This window comes from Aulostomus chinensis, chromosome 11 (assembly GCF_037954235.1).
Source record: "Aulostomus chinensis isolate RoL2024-O1b breed Wild chromosome 11, RoL_Achi_v1.0, whole genome shotgun sequence".
Lineage (NCBI taxonomy): Eukaryota > Metazoa > Chordata > Actinopteri > Syngnathiformes > Aulostomidae > Aulostomus > Aulostomus chinensis.
The window spans coordinates 3,495,394-3,519,309 of NC_141330.1; the positions used below are offsets into that span (position 1 = coordinate 3,495,394).

A 23,916-nucleotide genomic window follows, 5' to 3' on the forward strand; every position below is an offset into this window, starting at 1 on the left:
AAGCGCGCACCCTGGATCACGTCAGCGGCGTGCAGCGCGCCGACTCAGCAGCTGCTCAGAGTCCAGCGGGGCCTTGGCTGAGGGGCTGCGGTCCGGGGGGAGACAGGGACGATGTGAGAAGCCTGTCTGCGTGTCATCAGCGGGGACAGGTAGGTCCGCGCACCGGACATCTGCTGCGGTATTTGCATGACACGCAAAAGCGAGAGAGAGAGAGCGAGAGAGAAGGAGAGAGAGAGAGTGATCGGTTTCCGCATAGTGCCGCGGGTTCGGTGCTGCCTGTTGTAACCCGTCGTTATTTTCCTCTCCGGTGTTTGATTCCCCCGGTGACCCCGCACGGACCCCGGCCCGTCTCCCCCTCGTGTCGACGGCGTCACGGATCACCCATGAATGTGTCGTGACGCGCGAGCCGCATTAATTAGTCGCTGATTTAATTTTTCTGATGTCATCCCGGAACCGATGGTCAGCAGGTGACGGACCTCCGCGGGTCTGATGACGTCATCAGCTGAAGGGTTGGACGCTGAAAAAAATAAAAATAAATACACGCCGAACCCTGTTTTGACCAACTTCTGATCCACAGCTGCAGGGGCGTGTTCATCAGGACCCCCCCCCCCCCCCACACACACACACACACACACACACACTCTCAAACATACACACGTTTTTGTGTATTTGAAGTACTCTTAAGCTCTGTACAGAAGCTGTGATTGATGTTTGCAGTAGTTTGGACTACTGGTCCCACCGACAGACTGATGTGACACTGATGTGTGTGTGTGTGTGTGTGTGTGTGTGTGTGTGTGTGTGTGTGTGTGTTCTAAGCCACAACTCTGCACTTCATTGGACTTTGTTTTCATCTCAGTCTTTAAAAGTGGCACCACAGCGCAGGATAGAAGTACATGGGAGTTGTTGGGGTTTTTTTTTGGGGGGGGGGGTGTTGCTTCTTCAGTTAGCAGATATCGCGATGTTCCACTGACTCCCTCTCTTGGAATGTGTTGATCATCGTAACTTGATGCTCTGACTATCGTGAGTTACTGTACATCACATGTAGCCTGGCGCTAAAAACAAGCCATGATTTATCAGCCATTTTACTCTAAATGGAACCATCGTCAATGCAGAAGTTAAAATGAACGTCGGAAGGAATATGTTTAAAATAATTGAGCAGCTGAGAAGTCGCCCCCTGCTGGCCAGTAGGAAAAAATGTAGGTTTGACACGCCTCCACCTGCAGAGAAAGAGAAAACAGTTCCACACAAAACCTCAATGATGCAGTACACGTCAGAACCTCAATGATGCAGTACACACCAGAACCTCACTGATGCAGTACACGTCAGAACCTCACTGATGCAGTACACGTCAGAACCTCACCGATGCAGTACACACCAGAACCTCACTGATGCAGTACACGTCAGAACCTCAATGATGCAGTACACACCAGAACCTCACTGATGCAGTACACGTCAGAACCTCACTGATGCAGTACACGTCAGAACCTCACCGATGCAGTACACACCAGAACCTCACCGATGCAGTACACACCAGAACCTCACCGATGCAGTACACACCAGAACCTCACCGATGCAGTACAAACTCGAACTTCACTGATGCAGTACTCGCCAGAACCTCACTGATGCAGTACAAACTCGAACTTCACTGATGCAGTACTTGCCAGAACCTCACTGATGCAGTACAAACTCGAACTTCACCGATGCAGTACACGTCAGAACCTCACTGATGCAGTACACACCAGAACCTCACTGATGCAGTACACGTCAGAACCTCACCGATGCAGTACACACCAGAACCTCACCGATGCAGTACACACCAGAACCTCACTGATGCAGTACAAACTCGAACTTCACTGATGCAGTACTCGCCAGAACCTCACTGATGCAGTACACACCAGAACCTCACTGATGCAGTACACGTCAGAACCTCACTGATGCAGTACAAACTCGAACCTCACTGAATGAGAACCTCACTGATGCAGTACACGTCAGAACCTCACTGATGCAGTACAAACTCGAACCTCACTGAATGAGAACCTCACTGATGCAGTACTTGCCAGGACCTCATACCTAGCAGTTGTATTCCTGGAGCTTTGGCACCGATGGCGTGAGGTTGTGCGTCCAAGTTCTGATTGAAAACCTGTAAACAAAGATTTTTAAAAAATTAAGTTGGCAACTTTCATAAATTCCTGTTTTCCGGACTTGTCAACCAGAGAGAAAGAACAGATCTTAACTACACAGCTGGGCTTCACCTGGCAGGAACACAAGAATGTCCTGGCAGCAGGCGCGGTGACCCTTCCTGTGTGAGGCGTTGACGCCCCAGGACGGCCAAACCCACAGGAGCTGGCTGCTGGATGGAGACTCGCGGGGAGGCTCGTTCCTCATTCCAAGGACGGAAGAATGAGGAACCTGAGGGCGAGAGACATCAACCCAGCCGCCTCAGAGGGGAGGCTCGCCATCGAGGCGTGAACACTCACGAGTGATAAAAGGAGAGGAGGCTGAGTCAGTGCTGCACCTGCAGAACCGCAACACAACCTGCCACGCAGTAACGGAGTGGCGCAACCTCAGGCTACTTCCTGGAGCCTCTCTCACTGAGGAGTCAACATCAGACATACGTTATCATTAAAACTTGAGATTTATAAATGTGGGGGCGGCGTGGCTCAGAGGTTAAGTGGCCGTTTAGCAACCAAAGGGTCGCTGGTTCAATCCCCTCTTCCCCCGGTGACCACGTCCAAGTATCCTTGAGCAAGACACTGAACCCCTATTGCTCCTGATGGCCTTGTGGCAGACTGGCGACCCATCCAGGGTGAACCCCACACGGCCAAAATTAGTTGAAAAATATTAACATTGGATGTCAGTGGAAATCAGACTCTGAATACTGTTATACTTGCTCTGACTTTCTGTAGTACTGCTTTGCTGGTTTCATAGTATTTGCTCCTTGAAAAGCTGGAGGATGAGTTCCATAACTTTGTTTTTTTATCCCCGTAGGCCATCTTGAAAAATGGAGGGGGGAAATTTGTGAGTATCCGTGTGAACCCTCCTTGAGGTCACCTCACTCCGTTAGTTCCTCCTTGACTGTGATCAGGTGAGCAGGAGTCACAGCACCCGTGTCGTTGCAGCGGCTCCTCCCGGAATTACCTGGACCGCCTCATCCAAAGCCAGGACTCACCCGTGGTCAACAAGTTCCAGCAGAGGTACTGGAAGACCAAGCAGACGCTGATCAAGGTCACCGGCAAGAAAGAGGATGAACACGTGGTGGCGTCGGATGCCGACCTGGATGCTAAACTGGAGGTGAGGGGGAAAGTGGCATCCTTGTTTTACAGCGAGTCGTGTTTGACCCCCACAAACTTCAGTCCCCCCCCCAGGAGGATGCTGTGGTGTCTCCACTGACTAAATGGCTTTTTGATTCACAGGTGTCAGTTCCTGCTGGAGGCCTGGAACCTGCAGTAAACGGCCCCCCAATCACGTTTAGTGGTCGATAAAGTGCAAACCTTCATAACGGCTTGAACGGCCATCTTGTTTCAGACCAGGTGCTAAATAAGCGCCGAGACGTCTGAAGACGACGGCTCTGAGTTTTGTGGCTTTTATGTGACTGATTCAACCTCTTTAAGCGATACTTCACCAAAAATAGTACTCAAGTACTCTGCGTTTGGTGTCTTAAACTCCCAAAGATGTTTGTTCCTCCCTAGTTGACCTGGGACGGATGGGGTGGGGTTGTTTGTTGAGCGTCGGACTGAGAAAAATCTGAAAATATATATTTTTGAATGAGATTGGCAACATTTGCAATGGACTTTTCAAGGAGGGAGAAAGAATAGATCTTAACTACATAGTTTGGCATCACCTGGCAAGGTCACAAGAATGTCCTGGCAGCGGAGGAAGCGGCGAGCATCCTCGCCCTGCTCTCCGAAAAGTATTCTTGCTGCAAGGCGGCCAAATCCTCAGCGACACGTTCCATTCATGTCAGATAACGCCAACCACATATTAGCTCCAAGCTAATGGACGCCAACCGCTAACAAGAGCAAAACTGTCCAGAATGCCAGTTTACTACAAACTCGACGAGCACAACCAGCTGGCGTGTTGAGCTGAACGCCGTCACGGTAGAGCCAAACCCCAAGAGTCGGTTTTTGGACAGTCTTGTAGTTTGTTGTCGGCCTTTGTTAGCTTCAAGCTAATTCTCTGACTTCTGGAGTCTCTTAAGAATCTCTAACTGTGAGTGCTTGAAAGGCAAATTACACTTAGGGGTTGAAGTGTTACTGTAAAAACACGCAGTACATAAAATCTGGACACTTCACACTGTTCTCCTTCACCTCCGCAGGTCTTTCACTCCATCCAGAGAACCTGCATGGAGCTGCTGAAAGTCATCGAGCAGTACCAGAGGAGGATCTGCTGTACGTTCAAATAATGAGTATTTACACACACGAGGGCTGAAGCTGTATGGATCCCTGTCCTCGGGCGTCTGGGGGTTAATTTATGTGTGTGTGTGTGGGGGGGGTGTGTGGCTGTAGATCCATCCATCCAGATCCATTTTATCAGTTTGAAGTTGCGAAACAAAGTGTGAACCTCTCCTCCACTGTGCAGTTCTTTCCCAAGAGGAGAACGAGCTGGGTCGGTTCCTGCGCTCCCAGGGCTCGCAGGATAAAAGCCGGGCTGGGAAGATCATGCAGGCCACAGGCAAGGCCCTGTGCTTCTCCTCCCAGCAGAGGTGAGGCTCACCCCAGCAGGCTCTGGTGGTTGGGAAATACTTTTGTTTTTTTTCTTCAACATAAAAGGTGAGCTGAAGCTGACTTCAATATTTAGTGAAAAAGGATAAGTAACCCACAACACTGCTGCCCTCATGAGGGCTACGCTTTCCCCTGGAGGGCAGGGCCACGACGAGAGATGCATGACATCCGGTTTTTAGCCGGTGTCTTCTGTATAAAAACTAGTTGATTTGATATTTCTATTTTTTTTCCACACTGAAACCCCCCCCCCCCCCAAACCAAGTGAATTACTGAACGATTCAGAAGAGCCCTTTGTAGCTTCCTCATGAACAACAACAGTGAGCAGAAATGAAAGGACTACTCCTCATCCGCCGGGCCGGTACTGATTTAATAGAAGAATGACCAGCTGCTGACGTGCAGAGCGACACGATGATCTGTAGCGGTTTGTTTTTGTTATTTCTCAACAAAAACATAACCGCAATACAACTCAGCACATTCTGCTTTTTTATTGGGTCAGAAAAGTAGTGCCCTCTCTCCTGTTGCCCACATTTGTTTGGTAGCAGGTGTTGTTGTGTATTTAATCAAAGTCGTGACATGAAACCTGAAGTTCTGGCTACGTTCCGCAGGCTGGCTCTGAGGAACCCTCTGTGCCGGTTGTACCAGGAGGTGGAAACGTTCCGCTATCGCGCCATCTCAGACACGTGGCTGACGGTGAACCGAATGGAACAATCCAGGACGGAATACAGAGGAGCGCTTCTGTGGATGAAGGATGTTTCTCAGGAGCTGGACCCGGACACGCAGAAGCAGATGGAGAAGTTTCGTAAGGTCGGTTGTTCCGGCGGTGCGGGGGGGGCAGAATTAAAGGTCAGACAAAACCTGCAGGAGGAACTTCAGTGATTTCAGAAGAAGATGGATAATGGCAGCGATCCTGTAACAGAAATTCTCCAGCCCTGACGTCTCCGCCGACATGTCTGGGATGAATAAGGCCTGTATAACAGTAAAAATATGAAATATATGAGGCACCAGGTTGCTAATGAAACAATTAATTGTGCTGCAATGTCAGTCAGACCTGCACAAAAATTGTCACATCAGAAACCTGCAAACACCGCGTGGTAGCACAGGATAACTCCCTCAATTACAAGCTATTTGCCGCAGGGCTGCAGGGATATTTTTTTAATTTTATTATCGTTAATTAATCTTTTAATGAAGTTTTTCAATTAAGCATTCGGTCCAAAAAAAAAAAAAAATCAGAAAATTGTGGAAAATCACAAACTCAAAGTGACTTTTTTTTTCTTCTTGTCTCATTTCGTCCAATTCTTGGTCTCATTCAGTTTGTGATCGTGTAAAGAAACAAACACAAAACAACAAAGTCAAACAACAAAGAACGAGGCGACGGATTTCTGTCTCTTCAAGACTGGTCCATGATTTCTGCAGGTATTCACTGTCATACTAGGACCCTGAAAACAGCACAACACAGGAAAAACTACTTTCAAAATAGGGCCACTAGAGGGCAGAATACACTCACATTTGAAGCCCACTCGGCCCGAGGACTTCAGGTGCACTTGAACAGCAACAAACTTTGTCGCTGGTGTTTGTGTTTCAGTGTTGAAACCTGTGTAGTGCTCATCTCCGGTTGGGACGTTGTCCTGTCTGTCACGTCTCAGGTCCAGGCCCAGGTGCGCTCCACCAAAACCAGCTTCGACAAACTGAAGAACGACGTCTGCCAGAAAGTCGACCTGCTGGGAGCGAGTCGCTGCAACCTCCTCTCGCACGTTTTAACCACATATCAGGTACACAGCGAGTGCGAGTGGCTTGCGTCCTCTCCGTGGGTCCGATCGGCGTGTTGACCCTCGTTTTACTTCATAGGAAGGTGGTAAATAAGAAGGAAACAAAGACAAACTTCAGATTCAACAATCAAGGCTTACAAAGAGGCTCCGCCCCCTTGATGAGAATTTAAATAAAATAAAAGGGCCTGCGTGTGACTGTGGGTGTTCGTGTTTATTCTTCTGTGTTTCAGACGACACTTTTGCACTTCTGGGAGAAGACGTCCCACACCATGGCGGCCATTCACGAGAGCTTCAAGGGCTGTCAGCATTATGAGTTCTCCACAATTAAGGTCAGAGAACATCTGGCCCGTGACCCCTCAGCAGGACGTCACCTCCTGCTACTTGCACTTTAAAATAAATGTAATTTTTGGACTCGTCGGGGGTCATTCAAGTGTCCATCTATCTATTTTGTATTGCAGTCGCTCACAAACTAACAGAAAAAAGTTCTGGGGTTGTGTAAGTTTAGGGGATGCTGTCAGGGAACGTGTGGAGAAGTGGGAACAATCCTAAACAAGAAGGCGTTATTGACTCAGACTTTACAGGATCCCATGGACAAGCTGTCCAAGAAGAAGGGGAGGAAGAAAATACAAGCAGAGACAGAAGACCGGAAGAAAGCAGAGACCACGGATGACCAGTGAGTAGAAACCAGAAGTAAGAAGTTCTTATCTGGACCTTCGGTCCTGAGGCCAAACGGCCGGCAGTGAAAAACGTGTTTATTTGTGTGTAAACACTGAACGGAACACGAGCCCGCCGCTTTACACGCGTGTGACATGTAATCTGATCTGCCATTTTGTAGACTCGTCACACTGGGACATGAAAACACCAGCAGTACCACCAGAGAAGGTAAACACTCCCCTCTTAAATACAAATACGTGATACGACTTATTTTCTGTTGTTGGCTGGTTTTGGGTGTAAAGGATTAAAACACATTTTTATTATTAACTTTCCCACTTCTGCAAAGAAAACGTTCGTGAACGTTCACAAACTCAGATATTTCCCAAGAAAATTTCTAGGATTTTTTTTTTCCTCAACATTTTCTGGCTTTATTTCTTTTTCAAATACTTTTTCCGGGGCTTGGAATTTTTGTTTTCAAAGTCAATGACGTTTCCAGGTTTTCCGTGTTTGCTGATGTCACCGAGCACTGATCAAGTAGCAGGACTTCATTGAAAAGCTGCATGCTGAACTCTGTCGGGATGCTGATTTTATATTTGAGCCAGTTTCATCCTGGACTTCCAGGAACGTACAGTTCAACTGAAGAAGAGGGAAGGAGTCTGAAATATTCTGAAAATAGCAGAAGTTTGCTCTTTGTAAATCTCGGGGCCTGAGTAAGAGTACGCGCACCTGTGCGATGTTTCAGGTGGAGTGAGGGTTTTGAACGTGTTCAAACTGATAAGCTCGGATTATTAAAGCTTTGTCTGGTCATTGAAGGAAATGAGGATCCTCTCTGCGGTTCTCCGGACGGCGAGGGCGAGGAGAAGGACAGCATGGCCTTACTGAACGAGATCCTGGGCAGCATGTCGGTGGAAGAGGGCGACTTCTCCCGGGAGTGGACGGAAGTGTTCGGAGAGGCTGAGGAGGGAACGAGCGCGGCGCCCGGCCGACCAGCGGACGGACAGGGAGGGGAAAACTCCTTTTTCCTACCGTCTCAGCTTCTGGACCAGAGCTTGAGTAATCAGCAGAGTTCCCCCACAGGTCGGAGCATATTATTTGATGTCTGTTTGTGCAGAGGTGAGGATGTAAATGTGTGTGTGTGTGTGTGTGTGTGTGTTTTAGTTTTCCACCATTAGGGAGAACTCCTCACTAAACCTTCCAATTCATCAGAGAGGATCCTAATTTAACGGAGTACTTAAAAATGAATTTGCCCGAAAACTTAATGGCGTTGTTTTTCCGTGAACGGGTGTGAACGTTAACAAACAAGGGGGGAGTCTGCTGAAATGATCTGCCCCCCCACCCCCATTGTAGCAAACTGTTTCCACACGTGTAGAAAAGTGGCTTGCAGATGATTTATCAAGCTCCCGCCTGTCAAAGTAATAGGAGGAGGCTGTTAAAACATAGCAATTACATTTGCTTAGCAGTAGGTACTGAAACTGCCAGATACTTTCCACTTGGTTCCGGCCGGGTACTGGCTGCTGGGACCTCATCTGGTTTAGTGGATTCTTCTGTGTTTCCAGTGAGTGGATCCATAATAAAGCTGCAAGAGGAATAGAAGTCTCAGCGTGGGTTTTACTGGCTGGAATTAGTCGGCCTCTCAATGCTAATAAACGTGTTTAGAAATGCATTTGTGGTGTAAAACAAATCTCTGCCAACCACACTTGGGTTACTTGAGTGGGTTTGACCCGCGTTACCTGATGTTCCTGCGAGGGAGAATCGAATCAGAAAGTGCTGGAGAGAGAATTCAGTGAGGAGCTGTTTTCAGATTTACAAATGAATGCACGACGAGGGAGGAACCTGTGGCCGCCGGGCCAGCGACTTCTGACAGGAAGTGAGAGTCCAGCTGGTCGGTGAGGTAGACGTGAGATGAAGTTGACACATTAAACCCAATCTGATATTGAATTCCGACTCAAGAGAGCGCAGACCTGAAGCTGCAACAACAACATGGCCGCCTCACAAACAGTCAGCGGAATTAAATCAGAACGACTGAAACTGTTCACGGTGTTTGGGGGTAACGAAGTTAAATTGAGCTGCGATCGGCGGTAGAAAGGAAAGAAAACTAAGAGCGCATAAAAAAAAAATCAGAGGCACAAGTTTGAAATGTATGCTGCGTGTTAGCGGACGCACACGCGCACACACCGCCATCACCCGGCTGCTTTCAGATACAAGCTCAGCTCGTTCTTGTCGTCAGGCTTTGCCACCTTTACTTCCTTGAACTTTCACTGCTGTCCTCCAGACATCTGAGGTCATTCTTTTCCACGGATCTTCATTAAGGCGTTTAACCACCCCCCCCCCCAAAATCCACAAATGAAGCCGACGATCAACAAAGTAATTTCATTCCTGTGCTGCAGAGGCGATTCTTCTTCTCTTCTTACAGCCGTGTGTAACGTTGCATGACCCCCCCCCCCGCGACCCCTGCAAGCTAAGCACTCAGCATCCTGCTTTTTCTGTGACTCAACTTCCTAATACACACGTCAAGATTGTGCTGATACTGTCAGTCTCCTGTAACGAGTTCCACATGACATCAGACAAGTTCATCAGCAGCGTGACCCGCCCCCGAGGAGAACCTGACCCAGACAGCCAAGTCTCAGCCTAAACAGCCACATCAAGACTAAAATGGCCGCAGACCAAGAATGTGAAACAAAGCTTAAACAAATCAAAGAATAAAGTCCTCATGACAAGAATGTTTGGATTCGTCCAGCGAGACGTGGAACGAGTCCTGGACCCGAGTTGCAGGAGTCACAAATCCACTGCGGTGTCCAGAGGAAGACCAGTGTGAGTCTGCTGGAGTCGTGTTTGTGTGTTCAACATGGATTGTTTGTTGCAAAATTCAGTGTCAACAGCACATTCCTCCGTCCTCCCCGCTGGTTTGAACATGCTGTTATTATCTGGATACACACAGAATCGAAGCAAAACAAATTCAGCCGAAGCGAGAGCTGAACGCTGCGATCGGGGCTCCCAGCCCGTGTGGACTCAGGCGCTCGCCACATCCGTGTGCGCCTGACCAGAGAACGCCAGGATTTATTTGTTGGATCACACTTGGGGACCGCAAGTGTCGCTTGCCGATGAATCTACATCTGTCTCCGTTTCAGATTGGGCCAGGATCGCTCCGCCGCCTGTCACCCCGGTAACCGAGCACTCATATGGAGCCAATCAGAACCTCTCTAAGCCTGCAGTGAAAGGTAGGACCCGGGCCAAATGAGTAAAACATATGAGAGAAAAGACGAGACCATGGTGAAACCTGTGTTTATGGGCACTGAAAAGAGCTTGTGGGTCGTTTCCATGCATCCCTCTGGTCCCGGGCCAGACGCTGTCCCTTTGGGGACGGAAGGTTTTTGCATTTTCTCTGTTCCGTCAGTGCTGAAGTTTGTTGTGGTGATGTTGACCTTCATTCACTTGTTTTACAGAGACGGCCGGGGCGTCCAAGGACCTCTCGGCCTGGTTCAACCTGTTTGCTGACCTGGACCCTCTCTCCAATCCTGATGCGGTTGGCAAGACGGACGCAGAGCATCAACTTCTCACCGCGTAGCCCTCGGCGCCGCAGCGATCCGTTTCACAAGGTTTGTTAGTGGACAAAGCAGCACGTCACCGTCAACCTGATCAGCGAGACACAACCGTCATCATAGATGGAACGCGCTGAGACTAATAAAAGGCCCAGAAAAAGCCACGTTATGGTTTAGGGTTTTAATTAAAAACATAATCTAAAACTCTGATTTCTCTGCCTTCATTTATAAAATAAATAATAATAATAATAATAGGGTCTTCGCCTGAAGTACCTTCTGGCTCAGGCCCTAATAATAATAGCCAATGAACGCCTACACAGAGTAGCATCACGTCTCCGAGGGGCAGGAATGCAGATGTTGCCTCAGGTCGAATCAGGACGAGATCCAGATTAGTCCAGTCCAAAATTATTCGCAAGCAAAAATGAAGGTTGTGAAAACCATCATATTTGCTGGTTCCAGCTTGTCAGGTGTTTCTTTGTCTAACGTGACAGGAGACGGGTAGCTCGTCGCTGTTGGACAACAAATTCCAACAGGAGTTCTGATTTCTCCCCTGGAGTTGAGTGTGATTGGCACACGGACGCAGAACCTGGAGCTGCAGGGAAAGATTCTGTGTTCTGGCATCCGAGGTGAAATCCTGTCATCGCAGACGCCGGCTCTTAACTCCGACTCCACCTTTTGCGTCTCAAGTTGCTCATCGGAGCATAAACGGCAGACAGAAAACGAAGCCTTAGCCTGGATCTCTGCTGGCTGCGTCCCCCGAGGCGTCATCGCTGCTGGACTCAGAGGTCACAACGAGCTAAACTAATCTGTTGATGTAAAATTAAGAGTTTAATACAAGAAGAAAAACAAAACAGATGGTGTGTTGAAATGGTTTAAAAAAAACAACAACAAAAAGTCATATCCTGGAAGTATTTTACTATAATCAGATTAATATATCCTCATGGCGACTGCAGTTCTTTTCAGATCAAGAAACTGATCCGATTTTTGTTCGTGACGACGGCGGCAACAACACGCTGTCCCTCTAACAACGGTCAGCTCTCTCGTCTTTTCCATTGAGGAAGAGAAGGAATATTAGGGACTGTATCCCTGATCCGTCCGGACTGATGTTAAACGTTAGCATGATACCTCACCATGAGTTTGGAACAATAAGCCTTCCGACATCAGCTGCCTTGGAGATCACTTTTCCACGCCTTTTGAGGGGAAAAAATGTTTTTGTTTGTCCAACTAAAACGAAAAAGACAAATCCGTGTCAAAGGCACAGATTTATTGAAGTGATAAACGTTCATCCAGGAGACTTTCCTCAGTCGATCCACTGAACCGAACATTCAGGTATTTGCCAGGTCGACTTTCACGACTTTTCCTACATTTTCTGGCTTTATTTATCAGAAACTTCGTCAACAGAAACGGCCGCTTATAAATTTCATGACTTTGCCAGGTTTTTTCCTCATGAAACCTGTTTTACTGGCACAACAGTTCTGTTTACTATTTGTGCTTTTACATTTATTTATTTTCTTACTTGTGCCAAGGAGATCGTGCGGTCCCCGTGTTCGGTTTCCCTGTTAGCAGGATAACCTGGGAGGATGCTAGAGCTGATGACATCATCACCTTGGCGGAAATTTTCATATGGTATCTGCGAAGTCGTTTTAGTTTTTTTTAATCTGTCAGTGGGGGGTAGTACATGTCACTCAGTTACTCCTGCATGTTGCATGCCTTGTTTTACCTCATCTAGTTGACCTGCATGAATATATTCATATTGATGCATTTATCACCCACGTAAACTGTGCGTTCATCATGTTTCTTTGGCATTCTGTTACTTAATGGACGATACTGGAAATTGTGATGATACGACTTATATGTTACGTTTTCTCCACAATGCTGCATCGACTGGATATAAACTTAATGGCTAATTTATTGGGTACACTTTTTTATTCAACAGCGCTGCGATAAATCCTCCCGCCACGAGGGTTTCAACGTTCCCAAGGTTGTTTGTGAGGTGCTTGATTTATTTTCATGTTTATTTTGAAGGCTGACATTTGTGTGATGTCAAATTGAGCAAGTTTACTTTCAGGCAGGTGGTGCTGGTATTTTGACAATCCACATTTACATAAACGGGATGGAAGAATATGAAGTAACACTTGTTTTCTGTATATTACCTCAGTAGTTGTTTCCAAATGTACCTAATAAATTGGTAAAAGTGAGTAAATGCCTTAATCCACTCATAAAACAACAGTGTAACTCATCACAATCATTGGTGGATTATATTTCAAGTGAGTGTGAACTGAGTTGTTGTAATTTCGCCTTGTCTTGAAGTTTGTTCATACGTAATCATTACAGAAGACGTCGACTGCCTTACCTTGAACCCGTTTGTATACAAATACCATGATCATGTAGTCGATGTACCCGTTTCCGGTCACTGGAAAGATTAAATGCAATCAAAACAAGAGAGTTTTGTTTCCTTTATTGAAAAACACACACACGATCTACATAGAAATGCGTAATACACAGGAGAACGAAATCATTACCGCCAAATATGGCAACCATTTCTTAACTGCACTGCACAATTAGCATGTGAATAAATCAGTATGATTGAAACTCAAGAGTATTTCAACTCGATTTGTGCGGAATGCAATGTTGTTCATCTTTGTGCTTCTGTGTGCAAGTGGCTTAGCAAACCCAAGTTATTTATAGTTCTTCCATTCAAATCAGTGATTATACATGTTTTTTGTTTCTTTTCCCCACCCCCCGGGGGTGGTGGGGTGGGGTGGGGTGATAATCTTGTGCAGGCAACGTCACGGCACAGCTGCTATATTGAGCCAAACTGTGTTACATGTTAGTGTAGCTTTACCTCAAACAAACTCAATTGCACCCTTACATTCTGATTGTTTTAACTTCAATGTTCAAAGATCAAAGTGGGGATTATCGTCTCACCTCCTAGTAAGTGCTTCGGCTTGGTTGAGCAAGTAGCACCTGCATTTAAACACCAATACCAGTGTTTATCGGTTGCTTTAAACAAAAACTAAACATGCGTAAACATTAAGGCTTTCTGCACAAAGAAAATGTGCCTTGTGTCCCAAATACATGATGGGCCTTTTTTTGTCATTTGCTTTGGTACATATTTCGGGGAAAATGACATCATCGTCAACTTCTCAATTTGGAAGGGTATAGCTTATGTCGCTAGTTCCGTTTACTCGAGTACTCACAGTTGACAGATGCAACCGTGGCCTCTGGAATGTGTCGTAGCACCTGAAACTCTAACCTGAACAGGTTAATGGAAACGTAACGTCACGAGTTGTGACATCGATCGGTTGATTCAGTTTGTAAGATCCTCCCTCTCTGGGGGGGAAAAAAAAGAGCTTCTGAGAAAGACAGGAACATCTTTCCGTAGCAGAAGGCCATAAACACTGGGGAAAGGCAACATAGTCCAAACAAGTACATTCCACATGACCTGAGTTATTGTTCTGGGTGGTGTGGGGAAAGAGAACAAAGCAATGAGGGAGTTGTATGATCCTTTCTTTTCTTTTTTTTGGTCACTGAATAAAACAGCCGATATTTGCATTTTTGTTGAGCTTATAAGTGATCAGGCAAGGAATGCAGATATAAGTCAGGGTGGCCCTCGAAACACTGCTGACTCACGCCGATGCTATGTAGGACTGGAATTAACACATAGGCCATGGCTAGTACGACTGGGAGCCAGGTCCTGACAAGTGCAAACATCGGTAATATGGGGCAATGTTTTGTTTTTTTCCTCATACAAGAATGTAGAAGCATGTTGCCATCCTGCCAAAACCTTGAGAAGTTAGCTTGCTGAAGACCGAAGTGTTAATAAGCCGGTTAGATACCACGAGTTGACATCAGAAATGTCAAAAATGTCTCTTGGGAAACTTTTGGGAATTTTTCCATTTTAATTTTAACTTGACAAAACAGCTGGAGCCAAGTAACACATCATCAGGTTTTTTTTGTATTTTTTTTTTGTTTTTCCTTTTCAAACAAAGCAAAGCTATTTCTGTTACGGTTGCTGTCAAGGGAAGAAGGCTAGGTTAGTGATGGGAGGAGGGAGGCGGTGCCCAAGGTCAAGTCACAAGTCTGAATGACCCAAAAGGTTTCCAGGTTCCGAAACATCCAAGTTCATCAACAGTAGGACAAACACAAGTAGAGGTGCTTGTGTGGCAGGATACAGGTACCATTTTCCTCCCATGTGTCATTTCTAGACCTTGGGCACTCCCTGCTGGCTAACGTTAGATTAACGGAGTGCAAGGATTTTTTTTTGATTTTTTTTTTGTATTTATCTTAAAACCACGGCACCTGGCAACTTTACATGTTTGAGTTGTAGGTGGTTTCATGGTGGTTATATACCTGAGGACATGCTGGTGAGGAGGACTTGTGCTGAGCTTTCTTTCCCTGCGTCCGTGTCGGGGTTCTGGATGTCTGTGTTTGTGCTTGTGTCGGTGCACCAGTCAGTGGAGGCCGTAACGGTGGGTGGTGTTGCAGTAGGCAGAGTCGGAGTCACCTGAGGCCCTGGGCTGTCGTTGCCATGGAGACCGGGGTTGATTGAGGAGCAGGACAGGGAGGAGATGGGGGAGAAGAGGGAGGAGCAGAGGAGTTTGACGGGACAGAAAGCCGAACCCCTGGGGATGAAGTTCACCTTGTTTTTGTCCGGGCACGAGAAGAGAGGGAAGCCTTTTGATTTTCCAGACCTGAAAACAAAAGCAGTAGCGCCCAGTTTTTCTGCTGATTTTACTACCGACGGGCTCGTTCCGATTGCTTCATCCCTGCCAACTGTAATGCCAATAAAGGTGGAGTGAGACATGTAGCTCATTTGCTTTGTTCCCATTCAGGGTCTACAATGAAGCAAATGTAGCATTTGTCCTGCGGTCTGTTTGTGGTCACACAGCAACATTCAAGAGCGGTTCAAAGTTGAAAACAAACGCCACGCGGGAGCAAGCCGTTCTCTCATTGGTCAGAAGGAACCTCTGGGAGAAACTGCTGTGGCCGGAGTCATTAATCCAGTCGCTCCTTCCTAATCACTACCTGGGGAGTGTTATGGCTACATCCAGTACATGAGGTTAAGTTTAGAATGACAAAATATTTTCTTGCCCTACTTAAGGACGACTCATAAGCCTCCGCTGTGCCCTGTGACACTCAGTTGGTGCAAACAGTGAATTCCTCTCATTTTTCTCTGATTTCAGTGATTCTTCCATTTACAATGATATTGAGATTTTTTTCCCTCTGATAATTCTATTTCATTTGACCTCTTGATTCAGAACCACTGCCAGATATTATCACTAGACTAGACAAATGACACAGCTCATATGTTGTAGGCTGTCAGTGCTTTGTCTATTTAGTCTATGGTGCTTTGTCTATTTATTTATTTCCAACACCTTTCATATCATAGGATGAAGTGATCCACTCTCTGCCTGTTGTCTGTGCACACCTCCAACAGGATGAGGAACTTTACTGCTTCTCAAGACAGTTGACAAGCACAAGCAAAAATGGCAAACCTGAGGTCACGTTTACAAACCTAAATGGGACCTCGAGTGGCGAATGAGTCTTGGGTACTTACACCATCTCCTCGAACACTTTGACCCTCTCACAGCCCTCTGGAGGTTCCCGCTTGAACATGTAGCTGTTGTTAGGTTTGGGAGAAGTGGCAAACTTGGGGAGAGGAGAACTGCACACGCTGTCTGCAAATACAGTGAAGGACATCATATACTAAGTTTGCTTCTGTAGTTTCGAGACAGACATCAAAAAATGACAGTGTGGAATGTTAAAGTGTTTAGAACTCTGGAGGAGTTGCAACATGCAGTTAAAGCTCGGGTGCATAACCTTTGTCTCCCCCTCCTGGAATCGAGAGGAGTCTCAAAAACAGGGATGGAGGTTGTGATCATGTATTCAGCAGTGAGACGCGGTGCGGTGCACCTCATGTCGGGCAGCGTCAACTTCAAACACAAAACACGTGCTTTTTTTCCTCTCAAGGTCACCACAGACACAACTTTTAAACCTCTCCATAATGTGAAACGCAGAGTTACTGTCAATGATGAGCTTGAGCAGCTTTTCAGGATCTTTTTGGACAAGCGCTTGAATATAAGGGACGTTCATTTCTCCATAAGACACCAGCTACAATTTTGAGTCGGCCTGAGTGAAATGACTTCCTCCTCCAATCAAAACTTACAATGTGAAGCTTTTTCAAAATGGGGCTTCGTGTAATTTAGACACTTGTTTTGACTGAACTTTTCATAGACGAGGTCAAACTTCCAAATCCAATACAAGAGTCATGCAAGAAGTTGACTGAGAGAAAAAATAATTTAAAACCGGTTTATAGAATAGACCCAACAACATGATGGCAGCAGTCACTGCTGAGAGTTTGAGCCAGGGCAGCCTACTGCTCCAGGTTTAGTTGTGTATGGTGTGAGAATGAAGTCTTTGTTGTATGACGAATTAGCAGTGACACTGGTATAAAAAATACACCCTAAATCATTATGTTTAAGAATACTAGGCATGGAGTTACAAAGCTGCATCTGCCAACAGTGAAGGTTCACCTTTGTCAATTTCCTCTGCAGAACAGGGGCTCCCATCAGGGGAGTGGAGGTGGTCGGGGCTGCAGGGGCGGGGCGATGGGCTGGAGTCACCACTGGAGGGGGCCTGGGTGTCTGTGTCACGTGTGTCCCCGCTGTTGCTATAGCGATGCAAAGGGAAGGGGGCACGGCGGCCATCCACTGCATCCATGGCCTGAAGTCAGAGTACGGAGGAGGTGGTGAGAGGACGTGTAAATATACACAGATCATAAAATGTCAGAGTGGTGTTGCTTGTACACTGACGATGGCCATGTTGAAAACCTGCGTGAACGGACCTCGATGCCACTGAGTTAAGAGAGTCAGCTGAACTGTCCAAAAACCTCGGACTGAACGGCACTAAAGGCCACTGGAGCGTTTTTCTCTCTGCTTAAAGGGCAACAGGAGAGGCAAACACCACACCAGATGGTGGTTATTGACAGCAGATGAACAGCGAGATATGCAGAGCATTCTGCGTTGGCACAGCTGATTCAAATGGGAGAGCAGAAAAGGCTTGCGGCACAGCAGATTGTAAATCTGTAGTGGTGTGTATGTTTGAGTGTGTACTTCAACTGTGTGTGTGTATGTGTTGGAGCTTGCGTGTCTGTGCCTTTCTAAAAGGAGCTTTACAGATCTGCCATGGTTTACAACCGCACATTTGACAAGATTTATGGGTCCCCTTGCCTCCAGCAATTTAATTCAGTCTGAGTGAGAATACATGTGTCTGACTGTATAGTGTACAATGTTGCATTTGACTTTACAAGGCCACATTTTTAACGGTCATTTAGAGCGAAGAAGCAAGCAATTTTTGACCATTTAAATGTTCGGCATGGCCATGGATGTTAATTAACATTAATTTAAGAAAAACATAAATTCAAATTTAAAGTACTACTTGGCATTCTTTTGGGGTGGGAACCACCTTTGCTGAAAACTCAACTCTGAGTTGTTTCCCCTGCCAAAATGAACACATTCAATAGCCGCAACATTGCCATTTTGTCGTGACGTTTTGTGTTGGTGTCACGTGTAAAAACATCTGGAACTTTCTGTCTGCCAGAGTTATGCAAACTCTAAAGCTAATTTTACACCTGAGCCTGTTGCTCCATTCCAACAATTTGAACAGAATTAAAAATGTAAATGTGTTGCAGCTTCAAGTGAGTGACCACATCAAACTGGGCTGGGACACAAATACTGCGGCCAACAGAACGAATGATAACGATATCAATCACTGAATCAAATGCCATCAGTCGAGTTTATCATGGTTTTTTTGTGCAGATGAGTTAAACTCACTGTGACCATAACCCCACAAAATATGGCACCAAGAAATATTGCAGCCTGTCTACCTGATGGTAATCAGTGCGAGACCACTTACAATATTTTCAAATGCGTGTTGCTGTCACGATATGAATATTTAACTTCTGAAACATCACATTTTGCATCAAAGCCGGTATGTAATTTCACCTCTCACACCAAATATCGACCCAGGAAAGTGCTGTTCACTTTGTAGCCACGTCACTCAAACTGGGTGCAGCAGAAAGGTCGTAGTAGCGGGGCGAATGTTTTCCAAGACGTGACGATTTAGGGAGCCGATGTGATGAATCAGCCGCCTCAGTCGAAAGCTGACGCGTGCCGATGGCGTGCATCACCCTTCATTCTATATCGTAAAACCTGGCAATCGGTAATGACAGACTACAATCCTCTGTTTTGTTTGTGATGGTTGTGTCTCATTATTTTAATTTTGATGAAAACTGCTGTCATTTACTCCAAAAAGAATAAACGGGAGAATGGGAAAACCCGATTTTGTAATCTGGGAGTATCCACAATGATGAACTGTTGTCATGTTTTTGGATGTGCTAACAAGGAAAGTTTAACACCAGCTTCTCCCCTCCAAGATACATCGTGTTTCCAATGAGTGTCATCCTAAATGTGTCACAACCACTCACATTTTGCTCAGTTCATGTGGAATACAAACTTTAGGATAGCGCTGGTTTTTATTTATTCAATGACTCAGTCGGTTCATTTTCTCAGAAAATCAGACTACGTGCCAAGTTCAGATCGCTCACAATAAAAGATCGTTAAACAGGAGGATTCTCACGTCTTTGCCAGATGGTTGAACCTGGTGGTTTCTCTTTGCTCACACCAGATACATGGAAACAACGAAATCAGCCAGTGACTGCTTAGAAAGTTCATTATGTTCCATAATCAAAACAACTTTCATTAGTCGTAGGTTGAACCTTTTATCATCTAAATGACTTCAATAAATGATGGCAGACATCTCAAGGGGCTGTAATCTAACATGATTTGACTCAACGACAAGTTCAACATATTGAATCCTTCTGCCAGCGCCGTTTTTAAAACCTCTTTGCCGTTTGCTCTGACAGTAGGTTGGATAAGCTGTTAAAAGGTCAGTGACTTTTTTTTTTGGTAACCATGAAAGTGAACAATGAAGAGAGGAACTGCCAACACTCACATTATACTGGTATCTTGCAGTCGTGGAAAAATAATCTGCAGTATAATAGGTGATTGTATTTGCAGAGAATTTGGTTTTTAGTTCCAAACTACTGCTGGTAAACAGCCTGTAGCTGCAGTATCACTCAGCTTTTTACGCACATTTTCAATTTGTGCATTAAAAAAAAACAAAACCTAAATGGAAAAAAAAAAGAATAAATCTTTAAATATCAAAACATTTCTACTGTGTGTCAGTAAGCTTTACATCCACCCCGTGGTTTTGTTTGCTCTGTTTTTGCTCACGTTCATTTTAGGTTGGACTGGTGCTCTTTTAGTGAAAGTCATCTCACTGCGCTCTCGTCTTTTTCAGTTAGCAGCATTAATTTGCTTCTTTTTTCCCCCCTCTTCCTTCTTCATGTGAATTTTGCATATCGGCTCACTGACATCTTCCGTTTCCCTGTTGGCATTGGGCTGAAATTTTGACATACCGCCAAACAGGAGCTTTTACTTTTCTTTTGGACACCAAATGCTTTGCCATTGTCTTCACCTGGCCTTTGCATGCCCCTGCCGCATTGTGGTGAAACCTGAAACCCTACCTGTACTCTCTGAGATGCAAGCCTGTGTCTCTTTCTACTGCATTTCAGAGACAGGAAGACACCACTTCCACCTTGTTTTAAAACATGGCTGAATGAACTTATCACAGGTGTGCAGTTGGAGAAGCTGTGATTCATTTATTTTAAATGCCAAGAAGAATGGGAAAAATCCTGGGGTCCTTTGTTGCATCACTTGGACTCAATTTAACTTCAATTCATTATTTTTATTTTGTATTTATTTTATTATCACCAAACCTTGGCTATTATGAACAGATGTTTTCTATGCACATTAGGAAATGTCATGAGTTTACAGTAATTCTCCTCCTGAAGGTGTGTGTGTGATTGTGACTTTATTATTAAAGTTTTTATGTACTGACCTATGTGCAATTTATGTCCTCACAATTTATCAATACAAATAATCCATCCATCTATGGAGCCGATCCCAGCAGCCTTCAGCAAGAGGCGGGGTTCACCCTGGACGGGTCACCAGTCCATGGCAGAGCCAACATATATAGACAGACAACCATTGGCTCTCCCAGCCACGCCCACGGTCAATTTAGAGTCTGGATTAACCTGGTCCCCTCTTGATGTCTTTGGACTGTGGAGGAAGCTGGAGTACCAGACAGAACCCACGCAGGCACGGGGAGAACATGGAGACTCACAGAGAAAGACCCCAGAACCTTCTTGCTGTGAGGTGACAGTGCTAACCACTGCACCATAATTCCAATTTTATATAATGTCTTGATTTATTTATGGGATCAACATCACAAACAGCTCATTGATCTGCAGGTGCATCTTTCATGTGTGTGTACAGCATTCGTTACCTGTATCCCGTTCTCCCAATCTTCTCTGATAAACACATTTTCCAGCTCGTGATTGATGCCCTCCACACTGCTTGGTACTCTGGATATCAAGGATTTTGGTAAAGGGATAGCTGACAACGCTGATGATGTTCCCTTGTACTGTAAAGACAAAGTAAACCAAAAGTTTGCACTGTTCAAAAGTTATATTTACTAGAATACACACACACACACACACACACGCGCGCACACACACACACACCCATGTATCACACACCAAAAGGAATGCGGACACTTTGTGTATTGTAATACTTAATACTACAAATGTTTTGGACTTAAGCGTCCGCAAGATGAGTCTGTAGTATAAAATTGTCAGCTCTCCAGTTACATGAGCTTTTTAATGGGTGGAGGCTTTCAGTTTAAATCCATGGTACTGAAGACAGATTAAATGTCACGGGGGAAAAAAAAACCTGATTGTGATCTACCACAGATGGCCAGATAGGACATGGCATATCAAAATTTATGCTCATTTTCCCACAGTTGGTGGTGTGTGTGTGTGTGTGTGTGTGTGTGTGTGTGTGTGTGTGAAGTTTCTGGGCATCTGTTAATGAATGAACTGCTAACGCAGAGCTAAGAGGGCATGTCCAGACACATCCCCTCCTTCTGACACAGTTGGTCAGAAAGGGGACTCATTAACTAGACCTCCTCGGTCAAACACTGCACAACAAGTTAGGCCATCAAGTGCGGCCCGTAGATGACATGAAAATAATGGCTTGCATACAGTTTCAGAGCAAACATAAGATATTGCATCCACACAAAAAAAACAAACAAAACAAGATATAATCCCTTTCAAGTCATCATTCAGGACAGACCAATATCCATTTTCAGTTTCCTGTATTGATGTCCTCGTGAAAAGCACAGCATCATAGGCTCTGCTACACCGTTATTGCTTTGAGTGTGAAAAACAGTAAAGAAATTGCATTGCAAGTCCTGCAATCCTCAGGAAATGACTCATGCCTCAACATGATCCATTTTGTATAACATTTGGAAAGATATAAAAACCACACAATCGAGTTATTCATCCACATTCAAGTCAGCAAAGGGCTAACCCAAAGTAATTCCCTGACTGTGGTCTATTCTGATGTTACTCTGCTCTGATTGGTCACCCACCGATTTTAACTGGTCGACAAGGGCTCTGAATAATTTCTCAGCAACTACAGTAATGTGCTGGGAAAACTGCGTCTCCCATTTGACAGACAGGGTGTTCGAAAGATAAGAATAACTATTGGAAAGGTGTGTTTTTAAGGGAAATCTATCACGGAAGAACAATGAAAGACAGAAATTTAATGGTTGTTAACGTTAAGGAATATGAAGATTTTTGGGAGCTAGCGGCTAATAAGACAGGGAACGGAGCATGTTAACTCTGTACACCGGTGGACAGCCTCATGAAGGACATCATTTCAATCGGCTTGACAAGTGACATTTTGAGTTTAAGTGTGCAATGTCTGACTTTGCGAGAGGAATTGGAAAAATCCCGGTCGGAGCACTCTTACTGCTAAGCTAGCTTACGTCTCACTGCTGTCAGTGTCAAATCTTGCATCACCAAAGTCTGAGTCAGGTGGTGTTTTTAACCTGTGCCAGAGATGTGTGATGGCATGAATACTGACACAGGTAACTCACCTGATGTTGACATGCAGTGCCATGCTGCACATGTTGCGGCAGCGGCAGAGAGCTCTGCTCCCTGTCTTTGCTCTGCCGGTTGACCTGTTTGCTGCGCTGCAGCTGCAGTCTCAGTTTAGCAATCTGCTGGAAGAGAAGCGACATCACTTCAACAAGGATCTCATAATTTAAGTTGTGAAGGCAACATGTCTATTGGTGTGTGACTAAGTTTTTCCATCAGTGAAATGAGTGAAGCCAGAGGGAGGACAGCATGTTGGTTCCCATGCTATAAAAACCCAAGAAATACACAGACACAAAAAATAAGAAGAGATCTGGAACATGCTTTTATCTGCAGCAGCGAGAGAGCGGTGATCGCTTCACTTTGAGTTGATTGGGAATCTTTTTTCCTTTTTTTGACTTGCAACAGTAATGTGCTTTATTAAAAAAAAAAAAAGTAAACCCATTAGTACTGATGAGCATATTGTTGGAGGCTTATATAGCGTGTATGGAGAGCCGTCCGCGTCCTATGATGTTAACTCCGTGGGTGTTTATGTATCTGGCCCAGAATCAGTCAAAAAACAGGATACCCTTTGTGAGCCTAACAGACGTGGTTGTACTATGCAGACAAAGGTGTGGTCTTCAACGCTGATCTTGTAATCCTGGCAACACAGTCAACAAAGAGACTCACTCTTTTCATAGATGTCCTCCCACACATGTAATCAGGGAGGTTAGAGGGTTCGAAGTCAGATCACAACATTTGCTGAGCAGCTAATAATCGAAAATCCAGGCGAATCCTGATGTAATCTCAAAGGATGAGAATGAGGTTTTCCTTGCTGTGCTGTACTACTGATAATGCAGGCCAGGAACCTGGGAATGTCTGTTGATAGTTAAATAGTAATTTTCCATCAGGTCTAGTGCAGGTTTGTGCTTGCTTTACTTTTTATATGATAATAATAGATTTAAAGAGTTGACAACTAAAAGATGGCTTACTCCTCTCTTGCTGCTCTGTTTATTAAAATGCATCTTCCAGTCAAATGTCAACAACTACTGACTTTCATCAATGGCTGTCGTTCAAATCCCTTTCATACTCGCCGTTGTCTGTTAATCCCAAATAATTTTCTATGCTCCCTGGTCAACACCACCTTCTCTCTGCCCTGAAAACCACACTGTCATGCAAATGTGCATTATAAA

General features: G+C 45.3%; 2 protein-coding genes across 6 annotated transcripts in view; one reads left to right on the forward strand and one right to left on the reverse strand.

Moving 5' to 3' along the window:
* ica1 (islet cell autoantigen 1) lies at nucleotides 1-13,113 on the forward strand. Of its 3 annotated transcripts, XM_086217756.1 has the most exons (14): nucleotides 1-149; nucleotides 2,989-3,018; nucleotides 3,120-3,291; nucleotides 4,316-4,388; nucleotides 4,579-4,702; nucleotides 5,327-5,525; nucleotides 6,365-6,490; nucleotides 6,718-6,816; nucleotides 7,060-7,160; nucleotides 7,323-7,369; nucleotides 7,955-8,218; nucleotides 10,270-10,359; nucleotides 10,585-10,737; nucleotides 11,172-13,113. In XM_086217756.1, the coding sequence occupies exons 2-13, from the start codon at nucleotides 3,002-3,004 to the stop codon at nucleotides 10,704-10,706; spliced, it is 1,434 nt and encodes a 477-aa protein (XP_086073882.1). In that variant the 5' UTR covers nucleotides 1-149; nucleotides 2,989-3,001; the 3' UTR covers nucleotides 10,707-10,737; nucleotides 11,172-13,113. The 3 variants fall into 3 exon arrangements, with proteins under 3 accessions (XP_086073882.1, XP_086073881.1, XP_086073883.1); XM_086217755.1 differs by lacking the exon at nucleotides 11,172-13,113 and having other exon boundaries at nucleotides 10,585-10,884; XM_086217757.1 differs by lacking the exon at nucleotides 11,172-13,113 and having other exon boundaries at nucleotides 7,069-7,160; nucleotides 10,585-10,884.
* The window catches only part of glcci1b (glucocorticoid induced 1b), a 24,948-nt gene continuing 13,883 nt past the window's right edge, over nucleotides 12,852-23,916 (reverse strand). The window contains exons 5-9 of one of the 3 annotated variants that reach the window (XM_086217753.1): nucleotides 22,747-22,872; nucleotides 21,091-21,228; nucleotides 17,217-17,406; nucleotides 16,241-16,361; nucleotides 12,852-15,374 (exon numbers count right to left, since the gene is read on the reverse strand). In XM_086217753.1, the coding sequence (XP_086073879.1) occupies nucleotides 15,026-15,374; nucleotides 16,241-16,361; nucleotides 17,217-17,406; nucleotides 21,091-21,228; nucleotides 22,747-22,872 (924 nt within the window). In that variant the 3' untranslated portion in view covers nucleotides 12,852-15,025. The remainder of the gene's footprint in view (nucleotides 15,375-16,240; nucleotides 16,362-17,216; nucleotides 17,407-21,090; nucleotides 21,229-22,746; nucleotides 22,873-23,916) is intronic. The other 2 variants (XM_086217752.1, XM_086217754.1) reach the window with 2 other exon arrangements.

What these genes read in the sequence shown, in the direction of transcription:
- ica1 (XM_086217756.1), top strand. An exon ending in CAGCAGTACCACCAGAGAAG is followed by an intron (nt 7,370 to 7,954) that starts GTAAACACTCCC and finishes TGGTCATTGAAG; the next exon opens with GAAATGAGGATCCTCTCTGC. An exon ending in TCAGCAGAGTTCCCCCACAG is followed by an intron (nt 8,219 to 10,269) that starts GTCGGAGCATAT and finishes TCTCCGTTTCAG; the next exon opens with ATTGGGCCAGGATCGCTCCG.